The 26,006-nt window shown below is 43.8% G+C and overlaps 2 protein-coding genes and 1 pseudogene across 7 annotated transcripts in view; 2 read left to right on the top strand and 1 right to left on the bottom strand.

The window, feature by feature from the left end:
- The window catches only part of LOC135392400 (scoloptoxin SSD14-like), a 511,073-nt gene that overhangs the window by 26,568 nt on the left and 458,499 nt on the right, over window positions 1–26,006 (bottom strand). The window lies entirely within an intron of this gene.
- On the top strand, window positions 4,080–5,444 carry LOC135390500 (putative nuclease HARBI1; annotated as a pseudogene).
- Window positions 8,343–24,975, top strand: LOC135391495 (uncharacterized). Of its 6 annotated transcripts, XM_064621761.1 has the most exons (4): window positions 8,343–10,557; window positions 11,121–11,151; window positions 11,349–12,924; window positions 16,331–24,975. In XM_064621761.1, the coding sequence occupies exon 4, from the start codon at window positions 16,748–16,750 to the stop codon at window positions 20,228–20,230; it is 3,483 nt and encodes a 1,160-aa protein (XP_064477831.1). In that variant the 5' UTR covers window positions 8,343–10,557; window positions 11,121–11,151; window positions 11,349–12,924; window positions 16,331–16,747; the 3' UTR covers window positions 20,231–24,975. The 6 variants fall into 6 exon arrangements, with proteins under 6 accessions (XP_064477831.1, XP_064477830.1, XP_064477832.1 ...); XM_064621760.1 differs by lacking the exon at window positions 11,121–11,151; XM_064621762.1 differs by having other exon boundaries at window positions 8,343–11,550; window positions 12,717–12,924.

Raw genomic sequence — 26,006 nt, 5'->3', positions numbered from 1 at the left:
CGACACAGCAGAGCTTGGAGGAGGAGATGCCGCAATGTCCAGTTGTGGTGACTGCACTACAGCTGGACAATTTCCAGTGCCTCTGGAATGAAAAAGTGACCATACTGTATCTTAAGAATCCTGCATATCAAACGTGTGGTTTGGTTGGCTCACGTCGCAACCAGCCTAAAATATCTACCTTTATTAATGCAATCAGTAAGTTTGTGCATTTCCTTACAATCACAGGGACAAACTCTGGTAATTAGCAATTTTCTTCACGTGTAAATGATGAGCTAGCAATATATGTAAGCATCTCCCCTTTCTGCATCCTGTATCTGGAAAATTACATATCCCCCTGTCTGAATCCATCTCCTTTTATGAACTCTGAACGCTCATGTGGATCCACTTGAACAATAAAATGGAACCATCTTGTTGTAAACAATGATAATTTTTCGAGGCAGACCACAATTAGGGATAATTCCAAGTGCCAGCACCTCTTTTCCCTGTTGTTTGAAGCCATTTTGTTTTTCAATGAACAACTAAAATTTGTGCCTGTGATGCTTAGGACGAATGAATTTTTTAATTCGCGAAAGTGAGAGACTCGCGCGAATATGAAAAACCTTATAGTAGTTGATGTTTCCAACTGTACCTTCTCAATTCCACCGTGTCCTTCAAAAAAGGCATGCTTGTCAAAAATGGCCACGATACGGCCACAACATTGACAGCGCCGGCTCCGCTTCTGCCGGAGGCTTTTAAGGTCCTTAAGTGGCGCTTGAAAGTGTCTCGCAGGCCACCCCACCGTTTCCGACAGTCATCCCCTGCAATACATCAGACAACGTCGCCGATATAGGATTGTTTATCAAAGCCAAGGCATAATGCCTTACCGGAAGCTTCTAGGATCGCCGCTACCTCGTTCCACAAATGTGCTTTCAGCACGGCATATTGCGGCGCAGATACATCCCACAATGGTACCCGTTTTTCCACTTCCTGGATAAGCTTTTCATTAAATTCTAATTTTGTTGAGCCGCGAACTGGTGGCATGGTTGATTAGGCCGCAAACACGAACTGCTGCGAATCATAACCACAGGGCACTATTTACGACGCCACGGTTGCCATGGTTGCTATGATTCTTCTTCCGGTCTGTCAGTTATTGGCTGTCTGCCATTTTTTCGGCTTACGACACTTCCCACTTCGGAAGGAAAATCTGGCCTCGCCAGATCTCCCAAATCCGGCCCGAATTCGGGACGAACTTCGGTCGCTGAAAAAAGTTCGGCCCCGAATTCGGTTCGGGAAGAATCCGGACGGTTTTCGGGTCATGCGGTTCACGCTTTACGGGCGCGTAATCACAGAACGCCCACACCTGTACAGCGAGCACCTCAATACAAGGCCCGTTCGGAGCAGCTGGGTCAGGTGGATCAGTTGATACCGTGTCCGCATACTGATCCTAAAGTTGAGGGTTCGAACCGCCACAGACTAGCTGGCAGGTTACGATTTCTCTACAAAGACATTCCGTTAGGGTTACACACGGTGCACATTAAAGAACGCTCAAGAACGACGGAGCGGGCCGTAACATAGCGCGGCGCACAGCCGCGCATCGCGAGCCGCCGCAGGTGAGTTCAGAGTTCGACGACACTCGGCGAAGCGCAGCGCGGCGGCAACGCGCAACTACGCCAGCCGCCGTCGGGGGAGTAGAGCAATGATCTGGCGGTGGCCAGCGAGCTGTGCACGGCGTGGGCTCCGGTAGGCTCGCATTTCCCAACATGGCGTCGCCCATTGAGGTTTTGATCGAAACTGAAAGGGAATATCCGTGCCTATATAATAAACGACGGATGGACTATAGAGACAAGTAACAGGAGAGCAACCAGGAAGACGTGCGACTTTCTTACTTAATTCAGTGTTCATGTTCGGGGGTACCAAGTGTATTACAGTAATACAAACATAATAGTGCCAACGATGGGAACACGGATTGTCTTTAGTCGGATTCCAGCACGCGGGTACTGATATGACTGATTTCCCACTACGAAATGTGAAAATCTCCGCTGCTGTTTTCGTTGCGCTGCGCCGACTCGCGTCGGACTGTGATCCCGGCAGGATGAGAAAGCGTGGCGTCGCGGACGATGGCTGTTGGCGCGCAGCGCGGGCGGCCAAGGGCGAAGACTACGTCGGACTCAAAACCAGCCTTTCAAGAACGTTCCTGATATTGTACGTTTCCTTGTATAAGATTTCAACTTACACGTCTTTCGCTTCAAATTGCACCAAGCTAAATAGCCCTTCTGCTGCTGCGTTCCTCGGAAGCCCATTCTGTTGTTGATGTGTGTAGCTCTTATTGTCGAGAGCGAAGCTTGTAATTCTAGGTTCGTATACACAGGTGGTGCAAGTCTAACACATTACAAATGAAGTAACAATTGGGCAACTTGGTACAGCTTCACCATACGGTGACGCAAAGAAGCAAATTCACAGGTGACAGATCATGTGAATTCGTATTTACTGCTACGGGTGCTACCATATGATGGGTATTACATGGTCATTACAAGCATGACTTTTCATGTTGTAATAGCTTAACGACGGTTCCGGGCGATCCGCATGAGTAGTATACGGTATTCTGGGACTGGCGGCCCAGTGAGTACACGGCGTGTTTATTGACCCCGAGGCCGACTTCACCCGTGCTACCCGGGCTACCCGTGCGCTTATCGTCGCACATTTTTCCACCTGGGTCGACTTCGTTCGCAAATTTCTTCCGTGCGCGGTGGGTGGCGCGTAGGCTGTTTACATGCAAGTATGGACATACACGCTGGCAACCCCGCCAAGCGATGCCACCATCGCACCCAGGCCGACTTCACTCGCAAATTTTTTTCTGCTACAACAGCTGTGTGGTGGGCGGTTTACGTGCAGGTATAGACATACACGCTGGGAACCCCACCAAACGATGCCACCATCGCATCTGGGCCGACTTCACTCGCGATTTTTCCGCCTCGGCCGACTTCACTCACAATTTTTTTTCCGCTACAACTGCTGTGCGGTGGGCCATCTACATGCAAATATAGACATACAAAGAACAGTCATACATAAAGGTACATGTGGAAATATATTTATTCATTCCAATGGTGATGGGAATTGTAATACCAATCTGTGAAGGGGGGAAATGCAGCAAAAAAAAAAAACCTTCACGATCGGAACACATATACAATACAATTCACCTAATAAAGAATATACTTACTTATTACAGGTGTGACGCAATAGCATTGAAAAGGTAGCACACATAAATAATCAAACACAATATTGTTTATTAATTGTAATCATACACACGAGTTTTCAATGAAGCGATATCGCAGGACGCGACTTTTAATCACACCAATATGATAACAATCAAAATTACAAGTTTTATTATAAAAGGCTAAGATTCCCATACATGACCACCATCATTGCAATAGTGGGGTGTTAATTTCAGTTACAAGTTCTGATAGATGTAAGTAATGAATTATGCACAATAGGGAAGGTAAGTTGCATATCCCTTATTCTAACATGACACAAATTTAATTCATCAGTTTCTTAAGTGAATAGCGTAGATGTAAGGAAATAATTCGATTCATCACAACACAATCAATAGCTAGCATGAGAAACAAAACCGACGCATCGTCCAACAAGCAAACAGTTATCGCTTGTGCCAAAAGTCCACGGAACACGCGAGAGGCATTTTTCCCTGTGCCGCGCCACCGTAGCGGCGGCCGGAAGTTGGCGGGAGCGGACAGGTCCATTCACTTTGAGGGGGCGCAAGGCATAACACAGGCAGCGACCCACCGTGGCGTTTGCAGCAATTACCCCACAAGGGCATGCCCATAGAGCGTTTCACCAGGCAAATACCTATCGCAGTTCGCAGCAGGAAGATAACAGGGCCCGCTTGCACGAAACACTTTGAGGACACTCCGCGACGCTCCTCGGCACTTTCCTTTATCTGTGATGTCCTCAAGCGGAAAAGTGGCTTGCACGAAACAAGTTGAGGATCGTAGCCATGAGGAAGGTAGGACGGCAGCGCCGAAAGGGCTGAGGAAGCTACTGGCACTCTCAACGCAGCTTCGGCCGTCTTTTACGCTAGCACTAACATGGACCGCATGGATCGTGTTGTGACGCTGCGACGCCGTCATCAGCTGTTTCTCGCGCTCCCGTTGTCACGGCAGCGAGTCTACAGAGACCGTGAAAATCCTTTGGACTGTCTAGACGACGGTGAGCTGCAACGGCGGTTCCGCTTTACGAGGGATGGAATATTTTTCATTACGTCCCTTGTTGCTCCCGACATCGAGCCTGCGACCCGTCGGAGCCAGTCCCTCCCGTCGTCGTTACAAGTGCTGCTGACATTGCAGTTCCTTGCTACTGGGAACTTTCTCATCACAGCGGGTGACGTGGTCAACGTGCACGAAGCAACAGCCTGTCGTGTAGTGCACCGCGTCGTTGCAGCTCTGTGCAAGCAGGTCGGAAAGTTCGTCCGGTAAGCATATATGCCTATTGGTGTTCTGTCTGTTTTCCCTGACTCCTAAAATCATGTTTTAGGTGGCCAAGAGGTGAGGAGGTAGCAAGGGCCCAACACCAGTTTTATCAGCTGGCTAGTTTTCCTGGGGTTGTGGGAGCAGTGGACGGCACCCATGTTCGCATCCAGGCACCGTCAGCACACGAGACGGCTTTCGTCAACCGCAAGAACTACCACTCCATAAATGTTCAGCTCATTGCGGGTGCTGACTGTAAGATCTTGGATGTGGTTGCGAACTGGCCCGGTGCCACCCATGACTCTAGGATACTGGTGAAAGCACCATTGGGAGGGAGCTGGAAGCTGGAGTCCACACTGGGCTTCTTGGTGACAGCGGGTACCCCTGTAAACGCTGGCTGATGACACCGTTTCTCCAGCCACAAAACAGAGCACAAGAGAAGTACAATGCTTCACACTCGACAACACGGGCTTTGGTAGAGCGGTAAGTTGGTTCAGGATATCACCGATATTTAGCAACAACATAGCAAGAATAGTTTATTGAATGACTCTAACCACTCTACCCTCTTAGTTATGTACATACATAATATGATGAGCTATATACATGCATGTTTCCATGCAGGATGGAAACTGCAATGTAAGCGCAAAATTGCACATCGTTGCAAAACTAGATGGAACCGCAGCTCATGCCAGCGGGGAAGATGCACAGTGTACATATTTGTTCCTTATTGTATGTATTGCAGGACAATTGGTCAACTGAAAAGGAGGTTCCACTGCTTTCACAGCGAGCTGCGAGTGCTAACAAAGCATCATCGTGGCATGCTGTGTCCTTCACAACATAGCCAAAGATTTCGGCAGTGAAGTGCAGGAGGCAGACAGCGACAATGATCACGACCCCGATTACGACCCCCAGCTGGTGTCCAGTTATGAAGGACGTCAGGATGGCTTCATGTACAGAGATGCCATCGTACGTCAGCATTTCACATGAGCGTAAGTGGACATTTCGGAACATATCACTCAACACAGTACTAAGCGTGAATTGGAGGTCTTTAACAAACAATTTAGGTTAACACAGGTCAAGTACAGCTTTAAGGGGTTGTGACACATCTTCACATATTATCCCGGCTGTGTGTTCTAGGTCTTGTATCTCACCAAGTACGAGACGTAGAAGAATAATGCTTCTTCCCTCACTACTCTGGAGTGGAGTACGACACAGACACGACGCCATAATGAACCACATCTATTAAAGAGTCGCAACCCCTGTAAATATGTGCAAATAAAGCAACAAACAAATTAAGCACTATGAGGGTACTGTCATGAACAAATTAAACTCGCTTCAACTGCATTGTCACAAGGGAATGAATACAACTAGATAAGAAATAAGAACTTAAAAATGTGCACATTTGCACTATTGCTGCTGCTGGAGACGTTCCACTTCCAGCTCCAGTTTTGTCTGCAGCAGCCTCTCTGTGTTGTGTCTCAGCAGTTCAGTCTGCTGCCTGAGATGCTCTGTTTCCTGCCTGAGATGGCATAGCTCAAGCTCCTCGAGAGCAACTCTCTGGCGGACGTAAATGAGCCGTTGTTCCATTGTAGCCGTCTCAGTGTCCTTGTGAAGGAGGCCCGACTATCTCCGCTCTACGTTTTCTCTAGTGTCCCTCCTGCCTCGCTGGGAACGCACCTGCGTACTGCTCCGTGCCGGCTGCTCCTCTGCACCGTTCCCAGCATCGGCAAACGGCTGTGAAGAGGCACTACCCCCTGTGCCACCCACCTCGCAAGTCACTACAAAGTTATCATCTTCATGCAGCCCAACTACAGGCACAACATCCTGGACCACAGCACCATATAATCGTGGTCATCACTGGTGGATGGCCCTGGCAGCCCTGCAATGACGTCCTCGATAATGGCAGCGCTGCTGTAGAAAGGAAAAAAAACACGGATGAGTTGGTTTGGTGAAATGTACAGCGATTTCCTTCATTGTTCCTTAGCACTCTGTTTATAAGCTGTATGTTTGACTTTACAAGAGACCCAGTTTTGTGTGTTTTGTGCGTGCATATATGTGCTTCCTCAGTTCACGTTTTGTTCGGGTTTGTTTTTGAACAGTTTGCTTCAACCGTGGTTCACTTGTTATGTCACAAAGGACAGTGTGCAATGTTTAATATGCATAGTTACGTTTGGATTCGTATAATATTTTTGGGTTGCCCCAACATTTTGCTCTTCATATTAGTTCGTTGCTGCATTGTTGTTTGTTGTTGCGTCTGTATGTCTTGTAGGTAGTTTATTGAATACACCAAAGGTGCTCTTCTTGTAGCACAACGTGCTCAATGGGGTTGTAGCACTTCGTAAAATATAGCATTCTATGTCTACCTGTGTGTCTGCCTGCCTGTAGAATGTTATTGTTCGCATCAGTGTGAGGGTGCATTTCAACTTCCACAGCAAGGGATGTGACACCAAGTGGCATGTATTATGAAACAACCCCTTCGAATAACCATTTTACAGATAACATATAATGGTTCCCTTCACGGTGTCGGAGCGAACCGAAAACCGGAACCGAAAACCGAAAAAAAAACGCTATTTTGGTGCGAACCGGAACGGAATCGAAACCGTATACATTTTTTTCGCTCAGGAGGGAAACCGAAAAATAATTTAACGGTATTCGGTCCAATAAAAAACTTCGCCGGTTTGTAATACGGACAGGCGAATGAGACGTCGTGTGCTCTGAAGTCATGTCATGGATACTATACGAGGGTTACGGTTACGATGGAATGTATGTCGGTATAGTATGACCCTTAGGCTCCCTTTGTAATGGTTTATCGTTCGCGCACACACACAGACTTCGAGGTACATGTGACTCTCTAGCAATGTGCCGTAGTGTTCGTTTAAATTTGATCCCCCCGAACTCTCCTCAACTAAAAAACAAGGGGGCTGCATAACAGCTTCTTTATCGGTAATGTCGCGCAACGCGTCCCTTGTTTGAGAGCAGCTAAGTTGAATACATTTACGTATACGCGAAGGCAAGCCCGTGCAAAGTGGCAACTCTTTTGTGGACAGGACACCAAGAAAATAAAACGGAGCCGTCGAGCGCGTTTGTGAGTGAAGGTGTTCCTCGATTTGCGTCGTACTCGTGCGGTGGTGCTTGCTTGCTAGACAGTAGCAATCGCTCCAACCCAGCAAGAAAGTATTTTATGTATGACATCACGACAAACAAGTCAGTTTGTAGCATGCGCTTCAAGAAATGAGAAAGCCCATTTGAACAGACAGTAACCTACAGGAACCAGGAGCTACCAATTTCACAGCTGTCTATTAATATTAAATACCATGTATGCTGAATAAACGGTTTTACATTTTGCAACATTGATTTTTTTTTGTGGGGATGAGTATTCCCAGCAGAAGCGGAACCGGTTAAAAACCGGTATGAACCGTTATTTTTTTGCTCCGGAGCAGAACCGGTACCGGATCGTTTATGATGTAACCGGAACGAAAACAGGAACGAAAAACGTTTCGGTTCGACACCCTGGTTCCCCTATCCCACATTTTCAATGTTCTACACATTGTACATGCAGTATGGAGTGCCTCATTGTAAATTAGTAAGCCAATCAGGTGCTGTCCTGACCTATGCAAATTCTTTTGTCCCAACATGTCGTGCTCTTTTGCACCTGCTCCACCTTGTCAGTAGTGTTTGTGTTCCCCTAGACTACATATTACACTGTAAACTTTTTCACACCTTTAAAGGTGTGCGCTATGTACATTCAACCTGGTTGCGTAACATTGCATCTCCAGGATGATATTTTACAAAATTTGGAGAGCATTACCAAAGATCAAGTGTCAGTGCAAATATTGCTTTCATTATGTCTTGGATATCGTAGGTACGAGCTAATGCAGTAGTCTAGAAATGTAGCCCACCTAGCAGTGCCTATCTAGCAAAACAATTGCTAGATACGCTAGCTAGCGTATTTAGCATCAACAAACAAGACCGCCCCCGTCCCCGCCCCATCCCGCTCTTGCGAATGTTAATTAGGGCTAAACCACGTGAGCGCCAGCCCACAGATACCGACCTCACTGTATCATCTGAGGAATTAACCACGTGGGCACCAGCCCACTTTCACGACTCCATCTGGTAAGCCATCCCTGCCACATGCCTTTCTTAATATTATAATTAGGTGCACGCCCTACTGTGTTGGAGTAAACCACGTCAGAGTGATACCGACCTCACTGTGTCATCTGAGGAATTAACCACGTGGGCACCAGCCCCCATATCGTAAGCCAGCCTCCAGCAAGTCCCTCGCACGCGCAACACGCGCTTCTTATTATAATTAGGTTGCATGCCTACTGTAGATTAGAAGGAACTACATAAAAAGCACAGTTGCAAGATCGTATTTTAATTATGACTGAACTACCCCCCAGTCCCACTACAGCAGCACCCCATCATCTCACGAAGGTTGAACCAGCCCACGAAGCTGTCGTTATACTTCTTAATAAGTTTACCTCCACCCTCTCGCAGATTTTAAACCTGACCAGTTGTGGCTGACCACGTGGGGGCACCAACCCCTTTGCTTGCCTGTAGGATGCACTCACTGAATGTCATCTTAATTGTGTAGTTCCATCAGAATGATATACCTCTTGTTTTAAACAAACTACGTTAACAATGAATAATTAGCTTAGTTATGAAATCAGAAATGTGCCATAACCGTTCATCCATCTAAGGATCTTAGTAAAATGAAATAATAATAAGATTACGAACATTAATTCTTTATGGATAGTTGCACAATTCTTACTCGATCCTGCAAAAGCGTATACGAAGAGGGGAGTCAAGTCCTGTAGGTCCCATAAACAAATACAGAGGAAGCGTGGACCTCCACGCGAAAGCTTGTACAAATTAAACTTAAACAAAAATCTTCAGTGTCGGCTTCTGTATTTTGTTTATTGGATCCCTGCAAGGATAAAACGATAGCTCGATTCGTACATGGCACAACATTGTTCAAATATTTTTTTTCTTATTACGTTTTAAAGTCGACAAGTAGGACACCTCGCTATCGTCTGCCTAATGGAAATGGTTGATGAGCCAATCGACTCCTTCCGAAGTGCGAGGAGACAGTATATACTTAAACTTCAGAGCGCTAAGAGCGTAACCGGAAAAAAAAAAAAAGCCTACAGCTCTGACCTTCGACAACCGATCGAAAAAAGAAAAATGCACCGGCCCCCCGCCACAACATCGTTGCGAATTGCAAGGATATGGCATAGCTAGTATTGAGAAGTGATTATGGACAGGGTGCTAAGGGCGTGTAACCGACAAAAGGCTTACCGCTTCGAAATTCGACATCCGACGCATCATGGGGGAACATCATGATATTCATTGTAGAGATTTCATTAAACATGCTTGGACTTGCAGTCGACCAGGCTACCTCTCCCCATTAATCCGTTTTTGTGTACGACACGGATTAACTCTCGAGAAATGATAAGATCACTTTTCCGTATTCCATTAAGATGTTGTTGTGTTAGCGACGCTTTGCATATTAGACGACGGGATGGCTGAAGGTCACGCTGTTTCCACTCAGACTGTGATATCTCTTCTGCTGATTTGCATGAGTACACGAGCAAGTCGAATAAACGCTCGAAGATACACGATGTTATTGCAATAGCAAGCATTTGCATATAAGACAACTCGTTGGATAAAGGTCGTACCTTTTTACTCTAGCCGGTGTCGCCTTTGCAACTCGAAGACAGGAAAAATAATTACTATGCGATACATGTTGCGCCGCAGGAAAAAGAAGAAGAAAAAAAGACGCAGTATACTAATGACAGCCACCTCCATGCTGACTGCTTTGATTTCTGAACAGAGCGAGCCAGCCCGGGTAAAGCCGTAATTACCTCTCAAGGATAAACGATAATATCACTTTCCTCATCACGTCTTTGGGGCGAGACGGTCGACGCTGCACTCTCATAGGCAAACGAAGCGACTTCTATATAAGACGGTTCGTCCGCAACGCTTTCCGGACTGAGCTGGAATGTCAAGTGAATGCCACTTGATTGTTTTCAGGTGGATTCACTTGACATTCCAGCTCAGGTTTTTCCGTGCGGGTGTTTGACTGGAAAAGCAGACTAAGGTGAGTACATGCTTTTTTCTCTTCTCTTGTTATAAGTTCTTCCCCTGTGAGCGTGCAAGGTCACAGCCATTTATGGAATGCATGTAGGTGAAAGAAAAAAAGAAAAGAGGTTCATTCCTTCCCGCTGCCGACATGCAATCTTTGTGATTTTAAAGTGCACCTTCTTAGATCATCGCAGTAGATGAAATGAAAAATAAACGATTGCAAACAGTACAACATTATTTTTTTATTTAGGACATTGCATTGCGTTGTATGTTTTGGAGGACATTGCTAATTTACAAGTCGGCTTCACCTAACTTCTACGTGCGTTGCGGGAAGTCAACGTTAGGAAATGCTCAGTCTTGCTGGATTGCTTGTTTCTTTGCATTTCAATTCAGCGGAACGGTGTTTTTTTTAATTGTTTGACTTTGGTTCTTCATAAAACATATTTTCCAGTTCATCGTCTTTGTTGTAACTACTCCGACGAGGTTGAAGGGTCATCTCACATTTTGGGCTTGTAAGATCGACTTCTTCTAAGCATTTTTTTAGCTTCTCTTTTTCATTTCATGTTCGGGTAACAACAGAACACTTCACCTGCACGTCAATGGCAAACAGGTCAGAAAGAAAGGAATGTGTCTACCTTCATTTGTGAGATGTAGCTAGTCTTCACCCAACTCCTACGTGCATTGGGGGAAAGCCTACTTTAGGAAATGTTCAGTCTTGTTACTGCATGTTTCTTTGCATTTAAACTTAGCGAAACGGTGTTTTTTTTTATCGTTTGATTTTGCTTTGACATAAAACATATTTTCCAGTTCATCTTCCTTCTTTTGCTGTAACTACTCCGAAGAGGTTGAAGGGAAGAGTTTGAGATCTTCCTTGACAACAAGGCAAAAATGTGTGCTATACAATGGAGAAGAGGTGGAAAACTTTTTTTTTTTCAAGTTAATCCACTCGGGATTCCAGATGAAGATTTTTTTTCTCCGTGAGAGTGTTTGACTGGAAAGACAGACTGTGGTAAGTACATGGATTTGCCCTCCTCTTTTGCAATACATATACTATATATAATGCTTTTCTATGAACATGCAAGTCATTTATGGAAATGCAAATATGAGGAACGACAAGGTTTCATGCCTCTCGCTTTCAGTGGCGACATGCAGGTCTTTGTGATTTAAGGAATGCTTTCCTAGCCCATCACAGGAAGTGAAAACGTTTGCAAACAGTTACATTTTTTTTTATTTAGATACAAGGACAGTGAGATCACAGCCCTTTTAGATAGTGAGATTCCATAGCCAGAGTGATGTCGACCAATTGTTCTGCCAAGAGAGTAAATGTTGCCTGGGCAGCGGCGAAGTTTTAACTCACGTTCTAAGCACAAACAGCATACATCTGAGCATTCGTTATCGTAATAGGTCCTTGTAAGATTGGCTGTCTCTAAGCATTTTTGCAGCTGGCGTGTTTCGTTTCGTGTTAGGGTAACACCAGAACGCTTCGGTTTACCGTTTTCACTCCAAATGCGTACCACAAGCAAGTCAGAAGGGCACGAATGTACATAAACATATTTTTCCAGTTCAGCTTCTTTGCTGCAATTGCCCTGATGAAGCTGAAGGGAAGAGGATGGAAGCTTCGTTAGCTCGATGATCACCACAACAAGCAAAAACGTGTGCCACACAACGGAGAAGAGAACACACAAACATCTATCCATGTCTGTTCACTCACAATGAAATGAGAGGGCTTAGTACAAATGTACATTTTTATTTCCCTGATACATGAGCGGTGATTTTTTTTTTTATGCTCCATTGTGCACCAGTCGATGTTTGAAGAGGTCAAGTGTTAGCTTGCTGATGTAGCCTGTTAAGTAGTGCCAACCTTCAGACTCGGCTTGTTCCATGAAACATAGACTCTCGGCAGCAAGATGCATAGCGTCAACCTCGTCAGCATATGTCAAAATTTCGTCCACGTGACGTGACCATTCAGCAAGTAAGGCAAAAGGTGATTCCGAGGCAAACGTACAGGCGGTGTGAACTCTGGCATACATTGTTTTTGCAGTTTTCCAAGTAACCCTGTCAGGAGGTTGATCTGGCAGCGCTTGAAACAACACCATATCCGTCACAATTTTAAAAGCTTCCACGAGCGAAGTTTTGCCTACTTGTGTTAACCCACATTCCAATATCTCTTTGTAGGAGACGTGTTTGAGACGACACACAGGCTGCATCCGAAATTCGTGTGTGTAACCTCTTCTCCATCTGCCACACACATCTCTACCTAGCACAGGCTGCTCTTCATCTGCGTCTGATGATGACAACCATGCGCCATCAAGCCGAGGATCAACCTCAGGCCATGTTGTGTCATCGGCGGCTGACTTGTCTTGACTGGTCATTACAAACCAAGGTAATTTTCTGCGATCCACTTCTTGTCCAGACTGCCAGTGAACTGAACCAAGTACTGAAGCTTCCCATTTCTAACTCGTCGTTTTATGATCTTCTCTACTTTTGGAACCTCTCTCACTCGTACAATTTCACTCTCATAAAACCCACCAATGATGTCTTCATTTTTAAGATCACGTAATAGGTACGTGTTAGGATACCCTAACTTGATCGCTCTCACCACGAAGAGTTCTGACGTAAATGACCCTAAATAACGTTTTATTAGCTGATGTCTGTATTTTGCAATTCTCACTACGTCTCCAACGCTGTAGCGCGGCTTTTTTGGTGGTCCAACCGGGCTGGGGTACAGTCTCTCTCGGAAAATGTGCTCGTTTTCTTTCTTTACGTCCACTGGTCTGGCAGAAAGCGATCTGTGTACGCGATTGTTGTAAGCTTTCACTACTTGAGGTAAAATGTTCACATATCGCTTGTGACCCTGGAATGTGAAGATACGGTACAGTGTGGTCACAATTGTTCGCTGACATCGCTCGGCGATACTGGCCTTCATAGGAGAATTTGTATGGATGAGCCGGATCCCCCTTGCTTTCAGAAACTGTTGTACCACCTTGTTTGTAAATTCTGTTCCACGATCTGTGTGCAAAAGCTTGGGTGTCCCAATTCTTTTAAAGGCAAGTTTAAAAGCTCGAATAACCTCGGGAGATCGTTTATTACGAATAGGTACAATGGCAAGAAGCCGAGAGAAAGCATCTATACAAAAGAGCAAATAGCGAAAACCATCGTTCTGGTTCTTTAGACTTTGCAAATCCTTTAGGTCAGCCTGGAATAGTTCACGAAGTCCAAGTGCAATGGTTTTTCGAAACTTCGTGGGTCGCTTGTATTCCTTATGCAAACTGTACACATCACTTGTCTCCAGAAATTTAGTGACTTTGTCCTTCTTTTCGCCTATGGCTCGAGCAAGTCTCTGCACTCCACCAAAGCTGCCGACATGTTGCGGGTCATAGTAGGCTGCCATTAGTACTTCTTCCTACTGCAAACTCTAAGAGCATCGAGTGATAGATAAGCGTTGATTGTAGCTGAAACGTCTCCTCTCATCCAGGGAGGTTGCCTGTTGTGAAGTTCGTACTTCAAAAGCTCAACAATAGATGAGTGTGGCACCACCTTTCCGTGACAGATAACTCTTCCGTACTCGTCGTAAGCCAGAACCGTTGTCATCAGCTGAAGCATAGCTAATACCTTTTTATGATGTCTTGGAGGGAAGTGTGACAGTATTTTTTCTTCTTCGAAGTAGCCTCTCTCCTCGGAGTTCAGTACGGTGTCCATGTGAGCTGTCGTGCGCGCTTCGCGGCTCGTGTGAGCGGTGGTGACGCACGTCGAGGTGTGGAAGCTTCACTTACGGAATGAGGTGAAGGAGTGGCCAGAGTTTTCTCTGCTGTATGTTTTTGAAGACGAGATGGGTGCACAATAAGTGCTGGTAAGTTTAGCTTGACCAATAGCGGCAAAATCCGATCAAAATAGGGTGGTCTTTGAACATTTCTTGCTTTCGTCACGAGATAGTATACGAGGTCAATTATATTAGTATTGTCTACTCGCTCACCGTCGACAATTATCTGAAATGTTTTCCTATCCCATGAGATCGTTGGTTCCAGAAGACGTAATAGGTTTTCTGATCTGATTTTATAGCCACTGCTCATGAAATCAACGACAGTATTACTTTTTTCCTCGGTCTGTGTTTCCTCTTCTCTCGCTGTTGTTGAACCCAGTGTAGGTGTGCTCTCACTCACAGTGGGATGTAGCAAGGAGTGAAGATATTGGATTATCTCTTTTGCTTTGATATCGTCTGGTTCATCTTTCTTCAATATCTGTGGGATGGGGGTTTCCCGGTAAGGCACAAGCTCGTATTTCTGCATCGACTACACTCCGATTGCTTTTGCTATCGCCCTTCCACCTAAAGTCGAGAGGAGACCCAGCAAAGGTGGCAAAAGGAACTGTAGAAAACCACCAGATTGTTGCAATACCTTTCGAACTTTCTTCACTCCTGTAGTGTCTCGTTTTGCCAAAAAGCGGATAGGTGTTGCATAAGGTTGCAACTGATTTCTCACTCTTGGAGCTACCTTAATGTTTCCTTTACAAAGATTCATACAAATCTCTCGAATAGCAGTTAGTTGCTCTCTCGTAGCATGTTCCAGGAGAAAATAACGTTGCTCCGGCAACTTTGCATCAGCAAGCAACTGAAGGAAATGAATATTCTTCTTGACACGTTTCATGTTTTATATACTATTTGTCGCTGGTCGTCTGGAAATATATTAGTCCACACCCTAAATTGGTCTGAACAGTTTTGGGATAGGTCAATTACAAGGTATGAATATGGTTTCTTGCAAGCATCTTTATATATACTTGGCAGTAGTTCACTTTTCTTTCGACCAAACAGTTGTCGTGAAAGTATTTGCATTTGGTCCGCAGTGCGGGCGGAACGACATAAAATTAAGGCACTGCTGTTAAACTGAATGCATCTATACAGAGGATCATTAATAAATAAATATTGTGTTATGAAAATAGCTGAACAGTTGAGGTGGTGACAGCCAGCTACATAAAAATTGCAGATTTCTTTGAGCCTTTGTTTGTCGGCTAAGCAATCATCAAATATAATTAAAGAATTTCTTACAGTATCAAGATTAGTAGGAATATCCTGACTGAAGGTTACCTCTGGAAAATTATCAAAGATTGGTTGTTTGTACAAGTATATGTACAATATATGATCAAATGGTTTGTCGAAGACAGCAGCTCTATGTTTAATTAGACGTGTAACAAGTGTCGTCTTTCCACTCTGGCTTTGACCTGATATGGTCATTGAGACCGGAGTGGTAAACCTATAAGGTCCAACCTCAGCCATCTTTTGCAAACGAATGAAGCATGCTATGAAATCACAACATTACATAAAGGAAGGTTACAGCAAAGACGAGCCTGTACATCACTCTCAGATTGGCTAAACTGAAATACAGACCTTCAAGGTTGTAGACATTCAAGGTTGCGCACAGCCGTGTTAGTTATCAGACCAGGAGCATTCCATAATGGAAGGTTACAACAAAAAGCAAAGACAAGTCTGTGCTCTAAGCTTGCCCAAAGTCGAAGTACACACGTTCAAGGTTGTAGACATTCAAGGTTGTGCACGCAGGTATGTTAGTTACCAGACCAATGAAGTTAGATAGGACACGCTGAAACATGTCTTCACGTATAACGTTGCAAGGATGTAGACGTTCAAGGCTGTGCACACATGTTAGAGAGCTGCATGCAATCGCTATATAAGAGCGGACATAGAGAGTGGTTCTTCATTCAGAACGTCAGACTGAGGAGGTGTGTTACATATTCCTGTGGAAGATGTAAGAGTTTACAAATCTATTCTTCTCTTTCAGTTCATTCTATACAGCAAGAGGAGAAAGCAAATTGTCATCATAACAGCGAAGCCTCCATAACACAAGTAAGCTATGTCATCCGTCATGGAAAAGTTGGATAAACTGAAAAAATGTGGTGACGGTGAAATTCAGAAAATGAGCAACATACCCAAAAACGAAAAGTTCGAAGTGCTGGACATTCAGAAAATTGACACTATGTATGGCGAGGCCGTATACGTGGAGCTCCGCATGGAAAACGACAAGCCAGTGAAAGTGTATCTACCTGGACGCTTCAAAAAATTGTCGGAGGAAGAGCTAGAGGAAATGCGACTGCTTCCAAATCTCAAAATGGAGAAGAAAGAACGGTTTACCAAAGATGGTAAAAAAGTCATTTCGCCAGATATTATCTTCACCAATTCGAAGAGAAAGTGATGAGATATGGTGACGTGTCACTTATGCTCCCAGCACGAACGGCAGTATTATGCAACAGCATTAGGTCTTCAGATTCACTTGGCAAATGTTCACAATCTTCAAGCCCCCTGCATTCCTTTTTGTGAGACTTTGTGCACACTGCGAAACTATACTAATCGGTTCGAGCTACATTTACACGACAGGGACGTTAGCGGACATGATGTTACAACCTTTTTTCACGAGTACAGACAGTACATTGCTGATGTCTTACGACACTTTGGTTTCCCACTGCGCTATTTTGTATTGCTTAAAGTGGAACTTGGTCGTCACACGCCAGACGATGAGTTACAGCTCGAAATTAGTTTCGTGCCTTCCAAAGTAGTGACAGTATGGTCAGAGGCAGATGTAGAACCTTCTATCACTCAAGTGACTGCTGAAATAGCACAAAATTTGGAAAACCTCGAAGTAGAAGGTTCAGGTTTTTTTCTCTTTCGCATTCATGCCTGTATCATGAACATTGGACGTTTGATGCCTCAACTGATTGGATGTGCCCAGTTTGAGTTACCGCAAGAATTGAAGCATAAGTTTCGTTCTCTGTTGTGTGTGGACTTTGGTTTGCATGAAGATGAGCAGAACATGTGTTTTGCCTTCTCTGTAATAGCTGCACTGCATCCTGCTACTGGTTATCGCAGGCGTAGGGCATCTTCGTACAGACCATATATTTCTGAGTATGTTTTTCCGAAAACATTCCCGGTAGCTTTCCCAAAAGAGGTTGAAGCATTCGAAAAAAATAATGGTATCAGTATCAATGTGTACGCCTACGAAAGGGAAGACAAATCTCTGTACCCCATCAAGGTTGTCGATGACGAGCGTGAGAAACATGTGGATCTGTTGCTAATCGACTCTCATTTTCTGCTTATCACAAATTTTAATGGATTATTTCAACCTAGCGGACGGTTTCATTGCAAGAGGTGTATGATGGGCTTCTCATCAGACAGAATCCTCAGTGATCATTTAAAGATGTGTTTGCATCAGAAGGTTGCTAAGACAATTTACCCTAAGAAGGGAGAGACGGTAGCATTTGCCGGGGAACATCTCATGTCGGAAGTCCCTTTCTACTGTGTATATGATTTTGAAAGTGTTTTGTCACCTTGTTTGGAGGAAACAAACGTGTATGAGGATCACTGTCCTTCCTCATTTTGCCTTTTGGTTATACGTGCATCCGACTCACACGTGTTGCAAAAGCATCTTTTCCGTGGTCCTAATTGTGTCACAGTATTTATGGAGCTGCTGCGGAAATTGCATGACGAAATTTTAGGATGGATACATGCTTTTGCACCTCTAGAAATGACTGAAGAGAATGAGCGTCAACATACAGCAGCCACTCATTGTAATATCTGCAAAGAATCCTTTGCTAAAAGACAAAAAGTTCGAGACCATGACCATGTAAGCGGAGAATTTCGACAAACACTATGTCAGACGTGTAACCTGAAACTGAGAGTGCCACCCAAGATTCCAATCATTGCACATAATGCTAACTATGACATGAGTTTTCTCCTGTCTCATTTACATCTGCTTAAGAAGTCAGACATCAACGTGATTGCCACCAGCTGTCAAAAATTTAAAGCAATTGACATCGGCTCTTATCGATTCTTGGACAGTTTGAGTTTTCTGAACGCAAGCCTTGAAACACTGGTGAAAAATCTACGTGATAAAGGTGAATCCAACTTTCAATGCCTTCGCCAGTTTTTTCCAAATGAGGAACACTTTCAGCTGGTTGTTCGTAAGGGGGTCTTCTGTTATAACTTTGTCACCAGTTTTGAAGCCTATGATGAGCCTTCGCTACCACCTCGAGATAAGTTCTTTAACATTTTGAATGGAACCGAAGTAAGTGAACAAGACTACAACCACGCGCAGAATGTGTATGAAAAATTTCGGCTCAAGAGTCTTGGAGAGTATTCGGACTTATACCTTCTGACAGACACACTGCTTTTAGCAGATGTGTTTCAGAACTTTCGAAAGTGGACACTCGATGTGCACAAGATTGAACCGTTTCATTTTGTATCCCTTCCAGGATTAAGCATGTCTTGTGCACTAAAAATGAGTCAGGTAGAACTAGAACTAATTAACGACCCCAACGCGTACCTGCTCATCGAGAATGGCTTACGAGGAGGTGTCACACAGTGCTCCCTGAGAAAAGCAACTGCGAATGTGCCAGGAACAGAACAGTTTGATCCCGAAAAAGAAAAAAAAATAATTAACTACATTGATGTAAATGGCCTGTATGGAGCAGTCATGAGAGAACCATTGCCTTACGGAGGATTTGAGTGGCTCACTGAGGAGGAAATTGTTAACTTGGATATAGCTCAGATACGAGATGATAGCCCTGTGGGTTACTTTCTTGAGGTAGACCTAGTGTATGACCGAGCAACTCATGAACGCCACAGAGATCTTCCCGTTGCCCCTGAAAAAATGTCCGTTCGTTATGAGCTATTGTCAGACTATCAGAAGGCGCTCATGAAGAAGTTCAATCTTCCACAGAAAGCTACCGAAGCAAAACTGTTGCTAACATTATTTGATAAAGAGAGGTACTTTCTCCACTATCGCAATTTGCAACTGTATCTGCAATTGGGGTTGCGTCTCACTAAAGTTCACAGGGTTCTCAAGTTCAATCAAAAGCCCTTTCTGCGATCCTATGTCGACTTCAATCACGAACTTCGGAAGCGAGCTACAAACGCATTTGAGAAACAGCAATCAAAGCTAATGATTAATAGTGTATATGGCAGGACATGTATGCAAGTCAGGAAATTCGTAAATTGTCGCCTCACAGTAACAGATGAGCAAGTGTTGAAGCTTCTACGTAAACCAAACTTGAAACAGTTCCGCCCTCTGAGCTCTCACGTCATCTTGTTCCAATTTAGTCAGTCTGTTCTTCGCATGAAGCAACCGCTGTACCTGGGCTTCACAATATTGGAATTGTCTAAGCTGAAGATGTTTGATTTTTATCATAACCATCTTCTCCGTGTAGCCCCTGATACACGACTGCTATACATGGACACTGATTCTTACATTGTGATGCTGAGTGACGATAAAGTACTCCACGAACTAGCTGACGAGCATCTAGACAACTCTGGATATGACCCTGATCACCCACTCTATTCGACAAAAAACAGGATGGTACTAGGAAAGTTTAAAAATGAGCTTCCTCGTGATCACATTCTTGGCTTCTGTTGTCTGAAGCCAAAGCTGTACGCCCTCGATCTGTGCAGCAAAAAGCAGTACAATCGCGCTAAGGGTGTTAAACAATGTGAAGCACAAAAACTCCACTTCTCTATGTATACGAATGCTCTCGAGCAGGGCACAATGCATAAAGTTAAACAGAACCTCATTGTGCACAAGGACAATGTCAACAAAAGTGTGTCAGTGACAAAAATAGCCCTCAATCCACTGGATACGAAACGCTTCATTTGTGATGATGGAATTGACACGCTACCTTTTGGCTATGGTTGAATTTTTTTAATGTGTACGGATTGGTCTCTCTAATGAAGCGATGGTGTTGGGGTGTGCACCGTCACGAGGTTTCATTACAGAGTTGGCATACGGGAGTAGGAGGGAACTCATCTGTTATCACCCCCGCAACAGATGTTGCCCTTCTATTCCTGGTCCCACAGAAAAAAATTGTAATAAAGATGTTACATCCATATAGCTATGGTTTGTCATATATTAGAACAATGTCATGTTAGAACCATGAACTAAAGCTATTGCATTATTCCACATCTATGGTTGTCAGTGTGGGATTACTTACAACTGTGAGTTAGGAGCTAGAGGATATTTGTTAGCCACGAGTGATGACTAAGCTGAGACCTGGTTTGATGAATTTCATGTCTTCCTGAAGTAATGTGTAGCTCTTGATGTGAGTGAAAGAGAGACAGTTTGCTTTCCCATATTGCTGCATGCATTTGCGATGGAAATAACAACTGACTTTGTCTGCAAGTCACTGTTTGTAAATGGACCGTCTCAGACGAATTTGATTATATGTGCGTGAAATAACCTGTTTTCTAAGAATTTGATTATAAGAGTATGTGATAACCAGTTTCTAATAGCATGTATGTAATCTATAACAACGTCTTTGTTTGCAAGTCAGTGTTTGCAAATAGCCTGTCTCAGATGAGAGTCACTGTTTGTAAATGATCCGTGTCAGAAAATTTTTGATTATACAGTCAAACTTCTTTACAACGAAACTCAGGGGACAGCAAAAAAAATTCGCAGTAAAGGTATTTTCGTTAAAAAGGATGTCCATTATTGGACCTATAGGGCTCCAGCAGGACCGCAAAAAAATTGCTGTAGTGGTATTTTCGTTAAAAAGGTGTTCGCTATAAAGGAGTTTGACTGTATGTGTATGAAATAACCAGTTTCTAATAGCATGTATGTAATCATCAACAATGTCTTTGTTTGCAAGTCACTGTTTGTAAATAGCCTATCTCAGATGAGATTTTTTTTATTACCAATGATTCATTATATAGTGTGCAAATTAAGTTGACAAATAAAGCTCTTTTCAGGCAAACTGAAATTTTATTGAATGCTCATAGTACACTACAGCATGACATATCCTCTGTTTTTCTTGGGAAATTTTTTCGAACAAGTGTTTCTATCAATCTGTCATTGTGTCTGAAGTTGGTTGGTGAAAACTTCTGAGTGCACTCTTGAAGAGAGAAACCACAGGCTAGAAGACTACCTACATACAAGCAGTACAGTCCACATGTAGCAGATCCATATCCCTGAAGTCGTTTTGCATTGTAGTGAAAGGAAGATGTTGGGTGAATAAACTGGTAAATTTCTTTGCAAACTGGTCGTATGCCGTAGCTGTCGAAATAAGAAATGCTGTTGTTCTTAGAGATGTAACATAAGGTCCAGTGTTCTCCAGGAGAGGATCTAGGAGCTGTGTTTACAACATACAGCCCTGGTTCAGCTTTTTGACTTGCAATTTCATTGCATGCAAATGTTCCACGAAACAGTGGCCTTGTGCAGTGATTTCGAGCAAAGGCTGCATAAAATTCCCATTCCTCCATTTTTTTTTCTATACGAATTTGACTCGTCTGTCTTTGTTGATTTCTAGCACACGAGGTGTTTCTGAAACAAAGAGAACTGTAACAGCCTCTGTAAGATTTCCACCAAATGTTAGGGTGAGACGAACATTGGCTTGTACCACTGGACTCAGCGACTGCACTTCCACATCTGGAGTGAGATGGTAGTAGAGCATAAACGTTTCTTTCTCATATGCAGCCGGAGCTAGAGGTATGTCTTTCCGCTTCAGCTTGTGAAGCAAATTCATATATCCTTTAGAGTAGATCGATCGTTGAAAGTCAAAGTCATCTGTGTACTGTTGTCCACCAACATCAAGCACAGCTCTCTTAAGCTTGAAATTTTCAAGTTTAAATGGATTCCTTTGTCTGTTACCCTGGTAGGCTTCACTTCTAACCATCAATACTGTCAGCTTTGAGGGAACTCGTTCACTGTAAAGGTCATCGAAAATCACTTGAGATTGATTTGGAGCAATTGTCCTGTACTTAATCTCTAATCCTCGAAGGAGGTATGATGCTGGAGTTGTCTGAAGTCTTCGTTCGATGCCGACGAGTACACTTGGAGAAACCTGCACACGTCGCAGGTACAACACAATTCGTGAAAACTCTATAGTGTGTTTTTCAGTCTCGCTGGCAGGTGCAAGAAGTCGAAAATCATCTGTGTTCTGACGAAGGACAACTCTTATGTCGACTCCATTGAGAAGAAACTTTTCCTGTTGACATATATCACTGAAGATAGGGGAATAAAGATCGCAGAGTGTCGAACCTTTGGTCCGTTTGTAGCGTGCAAAAATTCCTTTTGCCTCAACAGGAGCGGCAAAATTTTCAGATTCTCCCACTGGATCTGGTTCGTAGAGCATTGCAGAGAGGGTGTGAGTTTGAGTAACATTATTAGCATTTGTTATTATGTCCAAGTATGAACGATATGCATAATTTTCGAAGTTAGAAACCAGTGTCGAATTAAGGTAGACGTGGACATGATGAAAGAGCGAGGATGCAAATGCTTGCACAGGTATCACACTATCTGGTGTCACTGTACTGCCAACTGTACTTGATGCTGTATCTCCATTTTTCCGTACAATTTTGCATTGAATGTGTAGAAAACTAGACTGCAAGTCAAAGAATCCACCTCCGAGACCTGGAACATTATATTCGATTACACCACTTGCTGTAGGGGCAGAAACTGGAAAAAACTCCACATATTCTGACTTCTCCAAGGAAAAGTTTGTTGGAGGAAGAGAAAACAGTTCCAATTGGTTTGTGGTGCAGAGGCAGGAATTCTTATGTACTATTGCGATGCTAGACATTTTCTGTAGTAAAAAAATCGACCTTTCTTCGCTTCTTCAGGGATTTTACTGACCGACCCACCCTCTTACGTTTGCTTTTATTGTTGACAGATTGTTTTCTTTTCCTTCCTTTTCCTCTGAGCCTCTGAAGCAACTCGTCACGTGTTGAATGGATTGTACGACCAACTCCTTTCCTTAGAGCTTCTCTAAACGTTGATCCCTGCTTAACTTCTTCTGCTATGTGTCGTCCAGTGTCGAGGAGCTTTCGACTCACGTAGGGAGCTACCTTCTTCGTTAGTATAGGTATAAACTGCTGCACTAAATCAGAGAAATAACCAGATCCGACTTGATAAAGAGGAGCTGAATAATGTGGCAGTGGTTGATCACGTTTGCCCGTACCATAATGTGCTATGCAACAGGGTGCCTGTGTTATATACATTTTCGAAAATGCAGTGTCACTCCAACACGTCCTGAGCCGGCAATGAATGGAATGAAATCACCTATCTCGTTTGCCAGTTCGATTTGAATGGTGGTCAGTTCTTTTGCTATCACATATTTATAGTAAAGATTAGTGAAAGAATATGAAATCACTTCATTCCGACTCTGCACTCTGAAAGGGAGTAAACGGAGAAGAGGTGCCGTGATATCACCGACAGCTTCATTCTCGATGATGTCACTGTAAATAAAGATATAATTTTGTGCTGGAAAAAGACAGACATCCCGCTGGGCTACAGCAAAACTTGAGAAGGTTGTCCTTTTTCCGAATCCAAGCATCAGAGCCAAATATGGATGAAATGTGACATAACCCTCGCTACGACCTTCCAGCTGACAAACTCCATTGTATGGATTATAAAACAAAACACGTGCACTTTCTGGTAGCCCTAGCTTTGTTCGGTATGCATGATTTATTGCATCAACTAGGTCCTTTCCCGACTCGTAATACCCTTCTGGAATTTCATATTTTGTTGTACGTGAGCGGTACGTGATTAAAGTAATTTTTTCTTCTGTATCCTCTTGATACTTCAATACTTTTACTGGTTGACCTTCATCCACTTCCGAACATCCAATAATCTTTTCAGGAAAACCAAGCTTGGCAGAGAGAGCTAGGCTCAACTCAAGTCCGGTATTGAGTGGCAGTTGTAGCTCATAATGTCCAGTGACACGTAGAATCCTTGCTTGGCTTTTTAAATGTTTCGTTAGGAATTGTCGAATTGGTAAGATAATGTTTTCTCCTGCGCGAAACTTAATTTGCTCTGTTGTGAGTGTAGGAGCAAAGAGACTAGTTTCAGATATAGCGTTAACAGTGTCCGTGACGTTCTTAATTGCAAACGGGACATTCACCTCTGTCAGGGCAACTTCCCACTTCCCATCTAAGTGCACGGGATGAGCAAGTTTAACTCTGAACTTACTCATCGTGTTATTAGGAAATACATCGGTGGAAGCGTTTGAGAGTAAATTGATGTAGAACTGGTCTGCCATTTTTTATTGTTCTGACTAATCTCCGTTTGCATGCACCGTTTTTATAAGACTGAGGCGCGTGCCCAGTCTTAGTTATTTACATAGTAGGTGTGCATGCAACCTAATTATAATAAGAAGCGCGTGTTGCGCGTGCGAGGGACTTGCTGGAGGCTGGCTTACGATATGGGGGCTGGTGCCCACGTGGTTAATTCCTCAGATGACACAGTGAGGTCGGTATCACTCTGACGTGGTTTACTCCAACACAGTAGGGCGTGCACCTAATTATAATATTAAGAAAGGCATGTGGCAGGGATGGCTTACCAGATAGAGTCGTGAAAGTGGGCTGGTGCCCACGTGGTTAATTCCTCAGATGATACAGTGAGGTCGGTATCTGTGGGCTGGCGCTCACGTGGTTTAGCCCTAATTAACATTCGCAAGAGCGGGATGGGGCGGGGACGGGGGCGGTCTTGTTTGTTGATGCTAAATACGCTAGCTAGCGTATCTAGCAATTGTTTTGCTAGATAGGCACTGCTAGGTGGGCTACATTTCTAGACTACTTAATGCCTATATGCATCGCTATCGATAATCGAGCACGCGCAAGTGTCTACAATACTGTTGAACAATGTCGAGATGTTGCAAGACTGAATTTTTGGAGGACAGACAACACTGTAGTAAAGAAAATTTGTGCGAAATCGTCCTCCATTATGATGTTACCAAGATTACACCTAAAAGGGCGTGCGCCATGCACGTTATTACACCTTTAAAGGTGTGAAAAGATTTAGAGAGTACAGTCGAACGCAATGTGAGATGTGCCTTGTTAGAAATTTTTCACGTGGCAGCCTTATTAGTTACATAATACCTGTATTACTTACCCACGGGTGTCCATACCTCCTTCAACCCCAGTGATACTGGGGGAATCTTCACCAATAATGTCGATCACAGCCTGTGTGATTGCAGAGGGCTGCGAGACATTGCCTCCTAGACCTGTAATCAGCAGCCCAGAACGTTGTAGCACAAAAGCAAATGTGAACACATGTGCTCAGCAGTGTGCCCTTGTAAATCTGAAGCTATATGTAGTGTACCTTATGCTGTGATATGTTATTGACATGTCAAATGACTCTAAATATGTTTTGGCATGAATATACTGTAAAGCTGTCACCAAAGCACTTGAGTGCGAAACAAAAGGATGCTCCAAGGAAGGCAGCAAATCAGGTTCCATTCTCATTGCTTTTCTTCCATTCTTATCATTCAATTGTATGTACGCCACTGTGGGATGTGTGGCTTCTGCTGTGTTATGGGAACTTCTTGATGCATTTCATGACGTCAGTGGTAGAGGTCATGCTCCTCGTACAGGTTCACTATGATGTAGTACTGTGTGTATGTCTTTATTTCACTTCTATTGCAAATGAGGAACGCGTACATAAGAGAACCCAATATAAAACTAATGTATGTAATAAAGCC

The sequence above is a fragment of the Ornithodoros turicata genome, chromosome 4 (genome assembly GCF_037126465.1).
Source record: "Ornithodoros turicata isolate Travis chromosome 4, ASM3712646v1, whole genome shotgun sequence".
NCBI classification, from domain to species: Eukaryota; Metazoa; Arthropoda; class Arachnida; order Ixodida; family Argasidae; genus Ornithodoros; species Ornithodoros turicata.
This window is presented reverse-complemented; position numbering and strand designations above follow the sequence as displayed.